Source organism: Rhinopithecus roxellana, chromosome 12 (genome assembly GCF_007565055.1).
Source record: "Rhinopithecus roxellana isolate Shanxi Qingling chromosome 12, ASM756505v1, whole genome shotgun sequence".
Taxonomy (NCBI): domain Eukaryota; kingdom Metazoa; phylum Chordata; class Mammalia; order Primates; family Cercopithecidae; genus Rhinopithecus; species Rhinopithecus roxellana.
In genome coordinates this window covers 123987093-124000260 of record NC_044560.1, presented here as the reverse complement: position 1 = coordinate 124000260, position 13168 = coordinate 123987093, and the positions used below count along the sequence as shown (strand labels likewise).

General features: G+C 42.8%; 1 protein-coding gene across 1 annotated transcript in view; it reads left to right on the top strand.

Moving 5' to 3' along the window:
• STIL (STIL centriolar assembly protein) overlaps nucleotides 1-4052 on the top strand; it is a 63560-nt gene extending 59508 nt beyond the window's left edge. The window contains exon 17 of the mRNA XM_010356874.2: nucleotides 2235-4052. Coding sequence (XP_010355176.1) covers nucleotides 2235-3021 — 787 coding nt within the window. The 3' untranslated portion in view covers nucleotides 3022-4052. The remainder of the gene's footprint in view (nucleotides 1-2234) is intronic.
• The last annotated feature ends 9116 nt before the right edge of the window (nucleotides 4053-13168 follow it).

Sequence of the window (13168 nt, the reverse complement as noted above, 5' to 3'; positions counted from 1 at the left end):
CTTATAAGAATGAAAATATATAATGGTTGTTTGATTTTTGTGGGTCTGTGAATGCAAGCAGTGGCTAGCACATATAAAACAGCTGAATTTCTTCATGGGATGATGTAGAAAGCCATAGCGTATTTGACTAGAATATAATGTTCACCACAACAAATAGTGCACAAAGGACTCTGATGGAAAAAATCCAAGTTGCTGAATATAGTACAGTAAAACAGTGGTTACAGAGCCCCAGAGAGTAAGGCAGTCATGGTTTATCTCAGCTTGCTATGTACTATATAGCTTGAGAAAATTAGCTCAAATCTCTATTCCTCAGCTTTCTCAACTGAGAATAAATATAACAATAGTACCTACTTCTTTTATTCATTCAACAAGTACTTACTGAGTGCCTACTATGTGTTCCAGGCATCAAAGATACTGCAGTGGGGGCCGGGCGAGCAGACAAAACTCTGCCCTCATTGGCTTTCATGAGGGTGCTAGACAGTAAATAAGAATCAAGCATTGATTGAATATGTAGATATGTGTATTCAATGTATAGACCGTGATAAGTGCCAAAAAGAAAACAAAAAAGTAGTGGAAAGGGAATGTAAAGTGTTGAAATGGAGAATAAGATAGAAATATTCGATAGGGAATACCTCCCTGAGAAAGGTTACTGTGAGGAATGTATATGAATAATGCATGTAAAGCATTTAGCAGAGTACCTGGCATATATAAGGACTCAATAATTAGCAGGCTGGGTGCAGTGGCTCACGCCTGTAATCCCATCACTTTTGGGAGTTCGAGGAGGGAGGCTCGCTTGACCTTAGGAGTTTGAGACCAGCCTGAGTCTGTAATTGTGCCAGCATTAGCAAATGACATGCAGTTGCCACTGCACTCCAGACTGGGCAATAGAGCAAGACCCTGTCTCAAAAAAAAAAATTAGCAGCTATTTTTTATATATGTGATACTAAGGAAAAGGTAAGTCAGTTGACTTAACACTAATCAAAGTAAGTTGAAGATTATGACTAATGAAAAAAGTATTTGTGTGTGTGTGTGTGTGTGTGTGTGTGTGTGTGTGTGTGTGTATAAGCCCATATCCAGAGACTGGTTGATGTTTTTTATTCATCGCAAATGGAATCTCCTCAACTATGAACAATTTAATTTTCTGAGCTACTTACCAAAGCTTGTACTGTTATATAATCAAATGTGTTTTGTGTTTGATTTTATTTTTATGTTTTACTTTACATTAAACATTAGCTGATCTCTTGTGCTATTTGGGTTAATAGTCATAAATTAAATGACTCATAACTATGTTGAATGACTTTTACATTTGGGGCCTTGTATTTGTTGTTAAAACCATGACTGATATACAGATTTAGGAAAATTAATTTGTATTCCACTTTCAACCTGTAAATCATGGATTACCTTCTAGGCTATTATTTTATCCCTTTTTTAATTTTTTATTTATTTTTTATTTTTTTTTTTTTTTTTTTTTTTTTTTTGAGACGGAGTCTCGCTCTGTCGCCCAGGCTGGAGTCTGGAGTGCAGTGGCCGGATCTCAGCTCACTGCAAGCTCCGCCCCCCGGGTTCCCGCCATTCTCCTGCCTCAGCCTCCCGAGTAGCTGGGACTACAGGCGCCCGCCACCGCGCCCGGCTAGTTTTTTGTATTTTTTTAGTAGAGACGGGGTTTCACCGTGTTAGCCAGGATGGTCTCGATCTCCTGACCTCGTGATCCGCCCGTCTCGGCCTCCCAAAGTGCTGGGATTACAGGCTTGAGCCACCGCGCCCGGCCTATTTTTTATTTTTTAAGAGAGTCTTGTTCAGTTGCCCAGGTTGGAGTACAGTGGCATGATCATGGCTCACTGTAACTTTGAACTCTTGAGCTCACATGATCCTCCAGATTCTTGAGTAGTTGGGACTATAAATGTGCACCACCATGCCTGGCCAATTTTTAAATTTTTTTGTAGAGACAAGATCTGGCTATATTGCCTAGGCTGATCTTGAACTCCTGGCTTTAAGCAATCCTCCCACCTCAGTGTCCCAGTCTGCTGGGATTACAGGCTTGGGCCACTGTACCCAGCCCATATCTATCCTTTGTGTATCTGGATCATCAAGACTTAGATGTCTGAGTACTTAGATAAAAGGACCATGAACTTAAAGCTGAAGATCTTTTGTTGCTTGTATAGAATGGAACACATTGAGAACTAGGTATTACTTAGAATATGGTAAATGATGGCTTATTGCTTTGTGTCTTTCAGTGTGTTGGCATGCATCAGCCCAGAAGCAGTGATCTCTGGATTAAACTACATGTCATTTGCTAATGTTGGCATGAGTGGCGTAAGCCCCAATGGTGTGGATTTGAGCATGGAGGCAAATGCTATAGCTCTGAAATATTTAAGTGAAAATCAGCTCTCACAACTGTCTGTCACTCGATCAAACCAAAATAATTGTGACCCATTCAGCCTTCTCCATATTAATACAGACAGAAGCACAGTAGGGCTTAGTTTAATTTCACCAAACAACATGTCATTTGCAACCAAAAAATATATGAAGAGATATGGACTCCTACAAAGCAGTGACAATAGTGAAGATGAAGAGGAGCCTCCCGACAATGCAGATAGCAAGAGTGAACATTTATTGAATCAGAACCATACGTCCATACCTGAACAGCTTGGTGGTCAGAAAGAGCCTTCTAAGAATGACCATGAAATAATTAATTGTTCTGACTGTGAATCTGTGGGCACCAACGCAGATACGCCAGTGTTAAGAAATATTACAAATAAAGTTTTGCAGACAAAAGCAAAACAGCAGTTGACTGAAAAGCCAGCTTTCTTATTAAAGAACCTTAAACCAAGTCCTGCAGTGAACCTTCGAACCGGGAAAGCAGAGTTCACTCAACATCTTGAGAAAGAAAATGAAAGGGACATTGCAATTTTTCCTGAAAGTCTGCAACCTTCTGAAACTCTAAAGCAGATAAATAGCATGAATTCAGTAGGCACCTTCTTAGATGTAAAACGTCTCAGACAGTTACCAAAATTATTTTAACCTTTTAACTCTCTGCCCTTTTAATACAGGGACAGGGTGTCTGCTGAAGATACTTAGGGAAGCCAGAGAGCCCTGTGGTAGTTTTGGGATTTCCTGATCATTCTGGAGTCAGTCTGTTTCTTGGTAGCAGCCAACTGGGAAGAGTGACTTTTTCTGTGAGATGGCTGACTGGTGATAGGACTAAGTTCTCATTGTTCAAATAGAGCTGTTCAACATCACTGAAACCTTTAAGAAAAACAAACCCTGAGATCAGTTATTCCTACAGATTTAAGTAGACAGATACTATCCAGCTCTGAGTCTCAACTGCTCTTTTATACTGTACTTTTTTTACTTTTTTTTTTTTTTTTTTTTTTTGAGATGGAGTTTTGCTCTTGCAGCCCAGGTTGGAGTGCAGTGGCACGATCTCAGCTCACTGCAACCTCTGCCTCCTAGGTTCAAGTGATTTTCCTGCCTCAGCCTCCCAAGTAGCTGGGATTATAGGCATGTGCCACAACACCTGGCTAATTTTGTATTTTTAGTAGAGACAGATTTTCTCCATGTTGGTCAGGCTGGTCTCAAACTCCCGACCTCAGGTGATCTACCCGCCTTGGCCTCCCAGAGTGCTGGGATTACAGGCATGAGCTACTGTGCCCAGCTATACTATACATTTTAAGAAGTTCTAACATGTTTCATCTCTGCATTTATCCCATATCACTAAAAGAACATAAGTTATCATGGTGTTGGGTAAATTAGCAAAATCAGCCCTTTCTGAGTTTAAAGGAAAAGTTATTTTTGAAAATAATAAAAATAACACACTCTTTTATACAAGAGTGTATTTCCTCTTAATTAGGATGCATGTTTAGTAAACTCTGGAGATACAACTTTTTGCAGTGTGGTGGGTTGGTTTTAGTGTAACATCTTCAACATGTCACGCTGGCTATCAAAGAATAAGAAAATTATTGAGTATGAGTATGTTTTATAAACTTTCTGAGTTTTTCAAATGTCTTAATATTTTTTAATAGAACTTAATAAAAATGTCTAGATTGACTATTTTCCTTTGTTCTCTTATAGTTTATTCCCCACTTTTTAAAAAACTCTTAACCTGCCCCCAAATTACAAAAATAATACAGAGTTCCCATATACCCTTCTTCCAGTGTCCTCCAGTGATAATATCGTGCATAAGCATAGTAAATGAACAAAAGCAAGCAATTGACATTGGCTATAATGCTAATAACTGAACCACAGACCTCTCAGGTTTCACAAGTGTTTACACGCACTCATTTATTTACTTTTTGGTATATAGCTGTATGAAATTTTACCTTTTTTTTTTTCTTCAAGATGGAGTCTTGCTCTGTTGCCCAGGATGGAGTACAGTGGCGTGATCTTGGCTCCGGGCAGCCTCTGTCTCCTGGGTTCAAGTGATTCTTCTGCCTCAGCCTCCCGAGTAGCTTGGATTACAGGCATACACCACCACGCCTGGCTAATTTTTGTAGTTTTAGTAGAGACGGGGTTTCACCTTGTTGGCCAGGCTGGTCTCAAACTCCGGACCTCGAGTAATCCGCCCGCCTCTGCCGCCCAAAATTCTGGGATTACAGGCATGAACCACCGCTCCCGGCCATGAACTTTTACCTTTTTTTTGAGACGGAGTCTTGCTCTATCGCCCAGGCTGGAGTGCAGTGGTGCGATCTTGGCTCACTGTAACCTCCGCTTCCCGGATTCTAGTGATTCTCCTGCCTCAGCCTCCTGAGTAGCTGGGACTACAGGTGCATGCCACAACACCTGGTTAATTTTTGTATTTCTAGTAGAGACAGGGTTTCACCATGTTGGCCAGACTGGTCTCTAACTCCTGACCTCATGATCCGCCCACCTCAGCCTCCCAAAGTGCTGGTTATAGGCGTGAGCCACTGCGCCTGGCTGAAATTTTGTCTTATAGAAACATAACTACTACCATAGTCAGCATACAGAACTATTCCATCACCACAAACTCCCTAGTGCTAGGCTTTTAAAACACGGTCTCTCCAACCCTAACCTCCAACAGCCAGTGATCTGTTCTCCACCACTAGAATGTTGGCATTTTGAGAATCTTTTATATAAAAGGAATCATACAGTGTGTGTACCTTTTTGAAATTGGCTGTTTTCACTTGGCATGATGTCCTAAGATACATCCAAGTCGTTGAGTGTATCAGTTCTTTCCTGGCACATCCCCCGCAACCTTTTTTAAAAGGTCTTAAATTGTTATATTTGAATATAAATGAAAGAGTCTTCATTGACTTGAAAGATAAAGCTTTTCTGATGAAGTTAAATTGAGATGTCGTTGTTTCATATCAAAGTTGATATGTAAACTGGAAATATATGGACTTTGGATCCATTTTCAACCCAGCTGTGGTTTTCCAAGACAATCTGATATCGCTTTATAGTAGCAAGCCCAAGTGTAGCAACATGGTGGCTCCCTACTGTTCCCCACTGGAGCCACGGACCAGTTAGTGCATCTTTCCCTACATCATTGCTCTTTCAAGTTAAAATTAAGACATGTAAATGGCAATGGTGATTAAAATTAAGACATGTAAATGGCAATGTCTTGCCCTGTGTTTCCATGCACACTGTTTGGGGCTTTATTTTAATAAATAGCATAAAAATTCACTTACATGTTTTATTGGAGTAAGTTTACATAATGGAATTGTCAATGCCACTTCAAGTGTCTTCTGTTTAGCCCTCAGTTTCACTCAATGAATGTAGGTACAATTTATATTGCACACTATTGAAGAAACAGAGAAAGTGAATTAACTGACAGCCTCATCAAGTACCTTTATCACTGGGAGTCCCGTAATGTTTATACCAAACAAGAAGCTATCTTAATAGTAAAAATGGAGCCTAAGCTTTTTAGGCAAAGTCTAATTTGATCACTTATTACCACATCTAATTTAAGGCCATATCTAATTTTCTTTTGAGACAGAGTCTTACTTTTTCACCCTGGCTGGAATGCAGTGGCACGATCTCAGCTCACTGCGACCTCCACCTCCCGGGTTCAAGTGATTCTCCTGCCTCAGCCTCCTGAGTAGCTGTGACTACAGGGGTGTGGCACCACGCCCAGCTAATTTTTGTATTTTTAGTAGAGACACGGTTTCACTGTGTTGGCCAGGCTAGTCTTGAACCCCTGACCTCAGGTGATCCACCCACCTTGACCTCCCAAAGTGCTGGGATTACAGGTGTGAGCCACCGCACCTGGCCAAGGCCACATCTAATTAAAATGTCTGAGGAGTTTTGGAGCCTGAATTTAGACTGCAGATTAATTCAACAAAACAATGTCTCTTTCTACAAAACATGTGCCAAGAGAAGAGGAACCATTACTGAAGCCTACTCTAGAAGGCGTTCTACTATGAGAAGGTTGATAGAGTTTGGATGTTTGTTCCCACCCAAATCTTATGTTGAATTGTAATCCCTAATGCTGGAGGTGGGGCCTGGTGGGAGGTGTTTGGGTCACAGGGGCGGGTCCCTCGTGGTTTGGTGTTATTTTCAAGATAGTGAGTTCAGGTGAGATCTAGTCGTTTAAAAACTTAAAAAGTGTATGGTGCCTACCCCCCTCCCCACCACTCCAAACCTCCTTTCTTTATAAATTACCCAGTCTCAGATGTTTCTTTAGAGCAATGCAAAAATGGCCTAGCACAAGTTATTTGGTAAATTAGTTGCTATGATAACTTTTAGGCATCTTTAGAGAAAGCATTAGTACTGCGAAAATTGGATATTAAAATTTTAGGCCGGGGACGGTGGCTCATGCCTGTAATACCAACACTTTGGGAGGCCAAGGTGGGTGGATCACCCAAGGTCAGGAGTTCGAGACCTGCCTGGCCAACATGGTGAAACCCCGCCTCTACTAAAAATACAAAAATTAGCTGGGTGTGGTGCCGCACTCCTATAGTCCCAGCTACTTGGGAGGCTGAGGCAGGAGAATCACTAGAACCTGGGAGGCAGAGATTGCAGTGAGTCGAGATTGCACCACTGCACTCCAGCCTGGGCAACAGAGTTAGACTGTCTCAAAAAAGAAAAAAAAAAAACTTTGGAGATACTTGCCTCTCAAGTGACATATCTCTGAATTTCTTTCCTCCAGTCCTGCAGCATACTGTTTATAATATAACATGGATGTTACTTCAAATGGCATAGGAAAATGATGGAATTTATATTACCTAACTTCTGGGAAACAAACCCGTTAGTGCGAGTCCTGGCCAGTTGGCACTCTTACCCCACTTCGCCAAAAGTCTCCTCACTCAACCTCTAATCCCCTTGCCGATTAGTTTAAATCAGTAACTACTCCATGCTCCACTTTTGTCCTCTGCCTTATCCTGCCCTGTGCTAAGCCCCACAGAAGTGGATGTAGACATTTTAGACAGTATCCTTTAAAATGTAGACATTTTAAACAGTAACAGCAAGGATACTGTTTAAATCTTTACCAGCTGTAAAGATTCCACGGAAAAGGTAAAGGTAATCTTTACCTTTACCAGCTGTAAAGATTCCACGGAAAACAGATACACCTAGGAAATAGTCACAAGAGTTATGAGAGTGTGACGAAAAGCCAACATGAGTGATCTAGACTCTAAGGAGCCACAACAATGTACTGGTGATCATGTCCGTCTTTTTAAGACTTACCGTGTGCTCACGGGTCATTGTGCAGAGCACTTCACATGCATTAGTTCATTTAAGCCTCCTGGCTAACCCCAGTTGGTGATAGCTATGGTTTGAATATCTATCCCCTCCAAACCTCATGTTGAAACTTAATCTTCAATGTGGCAGTGTTGAGATGTGGGGACTTTAAGAGGCGATTGGGTGATGAGCCTTCTGCCCTCTTAAATGGGTTAATCCATTCATAGATTCATGGATTAATGGTTTATCATGGGAATGAGACTGGTGGCTTTATAAGAAAAGGAAGGCCAGGCACGGTGGCTCATGCCTGTAATCTCAGCACTTTGGGGGGCTGAGGTGGGTGGATCACGAGGTCAAGAGATTGAAACCATCCTGGCCAACATGGTGAATGGGCATGGTGGTGCGTGCCTATAGTCCCAGCAACTCGGGAAACTGAGGCAGGAGAATCACTTGAACCTGGGAGGCGGAGGTTGCAGTGAGTCCAGATTGCGCCACTGCACTGCAGCCTGGCAACAGAGTGAGACCCTGTCTCACAAAAATAAAAGAAAGGCTGGGCGCCGTGGCTCACGCCTGTAATCCCAGCACTTTGGGAGGCCGAGACGGGCGGATCACGAGGTCAGGAGATCGAGACCATCCTGACTACCACGGTGAAACCCTGTCTCTACTAAAAATACAAAAAATTAGCCGGGTGCGGTGGCGGGTGCCTGTAGTCCCAGCTACACGGGAGGCTGAGGCAGGAGAATGGCGTGAACCCGGGAGGCGGAGCTTGCAGTGAGTGGAGATGGCGCCACCGCACTCCAGCCTGGGCGACAGAGCGAGACTCCATCTCAAAAAAAAAATAAAATAAAATAAAATAAAATAAATAAAAAGAAAAAAAAGAAAAAAGAGAAGGTAGAGAGATCCGAGCTAGCATGCTCATCCCCCTCACCTTGGATGCCCTGTGCCACCTTGGGATTCTGCAGAGTCCCCACCAGCAAGAAGGTCCTCACAAGATGCAGCCCCTCAACTTTGAACTTCTCAGCCTCCATAACTGTAAGAATAAATTCCTTTTTATAAATTACTCAGTTTCAGATATTTTTGTTATAGGCAATAAAAACAGACTAAGACAGTGATTGTTATCTTCATAGTTGAGGGAAGAGCTTCAGGGAAGTAATTTACCCGAGTAAGTTGCTACCAGAGATTCAAGTTTAAGTATAACTCTAGAGCTCACGGTCTTACTAAGCCATTGAGAAATATAACCTCTCAGTCCTGAGGAATTCAGGAAGAGCTTTCTGCAAGAAATAGATCTTGAGCTGAATAAATTATTTCAAATACTACAGCCAATGCTGTCTTTAAATACTGTGCTGTCCTCCAAGCTGCCCCACTTTCCTTTTCTTCAGGAAGGAGTCTCTTGCCTGTTAGCCAAGACCAGAGGCAATCATTTTTTACTCATGTGTTCTGAAGTAAGCAACCCCAGCTCTGTTAATGTTAAAGTGTTCACTTCCATGGATTTTACAATGTGATAAACTAGTACTGAGTCTGTACTATAAGGGCTCTAGGAAATTGAAGGGACAAAAAGTTCCTTCTGTGCCCTTGTTTTCTAGGCATTGCTCATGAAGGCAGAACCTTTCCTAGCCTCCTAGATTAACTGAGAGGCCCTTATACCAGCAATATAAATTTCCTGATAATGTCTGACGTTTGCAGATTCCTTCACACTTTGCAAAGTGCTTTTCCACATATTTTTCACACAGAATTCTCACAACAAAACCCTACTGAAATATGTATGAGAGGCAAAATTGATCCCTTTTTACCAATGATGAGACAGACACAAAGTATAACAGGGTAAAATCATACACTTATAGTTAACAACCAGGACACCAGCCTAGTGTCCCTCCACAGCATCTAGCCCAATGCAGCCACTCCCTTCACCTTTCCTCTCCACACAAGCATCATTTTTGCACCTAGTCACTCAACAGATAAATAATGTTGATCCTGCTGGACAGTGAGCTAGAAGCTGAGCATAAGATGATGAACAAAATGTGCCCTATAGGAACTCAGTCTAATGAAGGAGAGACATGCAAACATTCGCAATACCATTAGATAAGTGCTTATAATGAAACTACACAACATGTGAGAATATGAGAAAAGCTGGGAGGTTATTTTGAGAATATTCTAGAGGGGTGGTGACATTTTCCTAGAATCAGGAGCAATAGGAAAGAAAAGAGGAGTCAGGGATAGTTCTGATGGAGGGAACCACTTCTGCAAGAGCAAGGAGCTATAAATAGGTATAGCATTTGGAACAGGGGATCTGGGGTAGGGAAGCAAACATAGGAAAGAAAAGACACACAAGTAGACAGAACACCAAATTAGGAGTCCGCAACAATTGGGTTCCTGTTGCTCTGTCCCAAACTCTGTGACATTGGACAAGTCACTGGTTTTTAGTTTCCCAGTTTTTGAGATGAAGCGGTTAACCCTGAGTGTCTCTGATACGCTGTGATTGTATGAAATGATGGTGTGGAAATTGTATGTGAGCAGTTATTTGAAAATCCAGAGGAGAGAAAGGCTTCCTGCAAGAGAAAGCACTGGGGTTGGGCTTTGAAAGATTTTGAAGGATTTCCACAGGCAGAAGTGAGATTTCCTCACTTTTTATTTAATATAGTGTTTAATATATTTCATAAAAGGAAATTCTGTCATTCCCCGCAACAATGTTAAGTAATATCTGTTCAAAGTACCAACATGTCTTTCTTCAGCTCTGAATTAAGCATTCAGTTTCTAAGGAGCTCAAAACATAAAGCCCATGAAAAGGTGCTTCAAGGTTTGGAATCCTGGACGATGCTCCCTATCTCTTCCTCCCCACTCCCCATACCGGAACTGTCTGGGTCACAGAGAACATCCTCAGAGGAAATCCTGTTTTCCCACTTCCTGGTCAGAGGCTGAACTCCAGGAAAAGGATGGATTTGGGGAGAGCTCTGTGTCCTGCCTCTTCATGGGAGGTCTGGGGCCACGAAGGGGTGAGGGAGGGGCTAATCACAAACACAATAGAAAGATGACATCAGGTATCCAAGAGTGTGAGAGCTTGAGGGCCTTAAGCAATCACTTAGTCCTCCTATGCATGAGGACCCTGGGGTCCAAAGAAGAGATGGGACCTGCTCAACTTCACACCGTGTTGTAAGCAAGAGCTGGGGCTGGAATTCAGGACTCCAGCCTTCCAGGTTTTACTACCATATGCCATGGCATGTGAGTCAGAAAGTTAGGTACTGAGCAATCAAACTCAGGCCTCTCTGTTCTCCCGGACATAGCACAAAGGACAGAAAAGGAAGGTATCCCCCACGCGCACAGACACTCTTCAGCTTTCTTACCTTTGCTTACATTGCTCCTATGCCTCCAAACTCTCTACGGGTTCAAAGTCCTGTGGACCCCTGAAAATCTCTGCCTCCCCTCCCATCCTAAAAGAATCTTCCTGGAATCCTTACGTGGAAGTGATATTATCCCTCTTTGAGATTTCATAGCAGGCTGGGCACGGTGGCTCATGCCTTATAATCCCAACATTCTGAGAGGGAGAGTCACTTAAGCTCAGGAGTTTGAGACCATCCTGGGCACCATAGGGAGGCTCCGTCTCTACAAAAAAATAAGAACAAAATAATTAGCTGAGTATGATGCCACGTGCACCTGTAGTCCCAGCTACTCGAGAGACTGAGGCACTTGAGTCCAGGAGATCAAGGCTGAAGAAAAAAAAAAAAGAAGAAAGAAAGAAAATAAAAGAAATTCTATAGCCCTTTCTCTGGTCCTTTTCTTGTCCTCCCACAGAATTCATTACAACCAGCTTGGGAGCTCCTCAAGAGCAGGGACTGTGTGTGATTCCCTTGTCCAAGGAACAGCTACATGGAAAAGATCTACCAAATGCTCCTACTATGTCAGGGGCCTTGCGCTAGACTCTGGGGAGCATAACAAAGAAAGAGAAGGTGCTGTTAGATCCTACTGTTGTAGATGTGCATGTATGCATGCTCGGACACATATATGCAGAATCACCTTCGTCTAACACTGATCAGAGTCCTACTCAGTATCTCATTTAGACCTCACAATAGCCTTTCCTGGTAAGTGGAAGCAGACATGCAGCTTCACATGCAGATACTCAGAAGTATTCAGAATTACCAGAATTGGGACAAATCAGAAGAAACGACCTGCAACAAGAGACAAACTCCTGGTTCAGGATGGTGGAATAAGAATGACATTGAGGGAAGGAAAATGAAACTATTCTTAGAAATCTTTTTAAAGACCAGAAACTGCCTGCTACGGAACCAATACTATTTGCTTGCCACATTGGGGATCAGTAGGGTTTAAAGGAAAGCATTATTAAACATATTCCTTCATCTAATCATCACAACTTGGTGCAGTAATAACAGTATTTAACCTTTACTGAACACACCTGCTATGTCTTAAGTCTGTTACATTTGTTAACTCATTTATTCCTTACAACTGCATGAAGTCGATACTATTCTAATCTCCCATTTAGTAGGCTAGAAATAGGAACAGACAGGTTAAGTAATGTGGCCCAAGTTCACACAGCCAATATAAGGATTCAAATCTTGGCAGTCTGGTTCCAGATCTCATGCTCTTTTTTTTTTTTTTTTTTTGATAGAGACGGGGTTTCGCCATGTTGCCCAGGTTGGTCTTGAACTACTGGGTTCAAGTGATTCTGCCCACCTCGGACTCCCAAAGTGCTAGGATTACAGGTGTGGGCCCCCATACCCAGCCCAAATCTCATGCTCTTAACCTGACCATCAGATTGGGATTATCCCTTTGAGGAAATGGAGACTCAAACGTAAAATGACGTGCCCGAGCCACACAGATGAAGGAAGTGGTGAAGTCAGGATTTGAACTCTAGCCTGTATGGCTTCAGAGCCTATGTTCTCCTTCTTTTTCTCCTCCTTATCCCTTGGGAGCAGCAGGTTGAAATAAGCACGTGCTTCAGTTCCCCAAAACCGTTGGCCCTACCTTGATAAAGTGACACTAGGTCTTAGATGTTGGTTGGAAGGGGAGCAGGTTCATGTTTCATAGCTGAGTCACTCCTGTGAGTGACTTGCTCTAAACCCCCAAAACCACCATGGAGGGGCCTGTGCTGTAACTCTCCAAGACCTCTGCTTGCCCTCACCTCCCCACCCAGCACAGAGACCCTCTGTGGAGATAGGGAGAGTCTACCCATCCCCAAACCCCCATTAAGGCCTGCATTTCCTGGGCTGTCCCAGGAAGGGGCTGGGACTCACAGTTCATGCAATCATGGAAATATTTATCTCTCCTCACAAGGACATACAGGATGTACTTTCACATTTCCCTGTGGCTGGTTTCTAGGGCCGGGAGGGCTAGCCAGTCCCGCTTCCTTCAAGTTCATGGCCCAGGTTCCTGCTGGGTGATTTCCCTTTCTCTCAATTTCTTTCTCCAGCTCTGTCTCTGCTCCTCTTATTTTTTTTTTTTTTTTTTTGAGACGGAGTCTCGCTCTGCTGCCCAGGCTGGAGTGCTGTGGCCAGATCTCAGCTCACTGCAAGCTCCGCCTCCC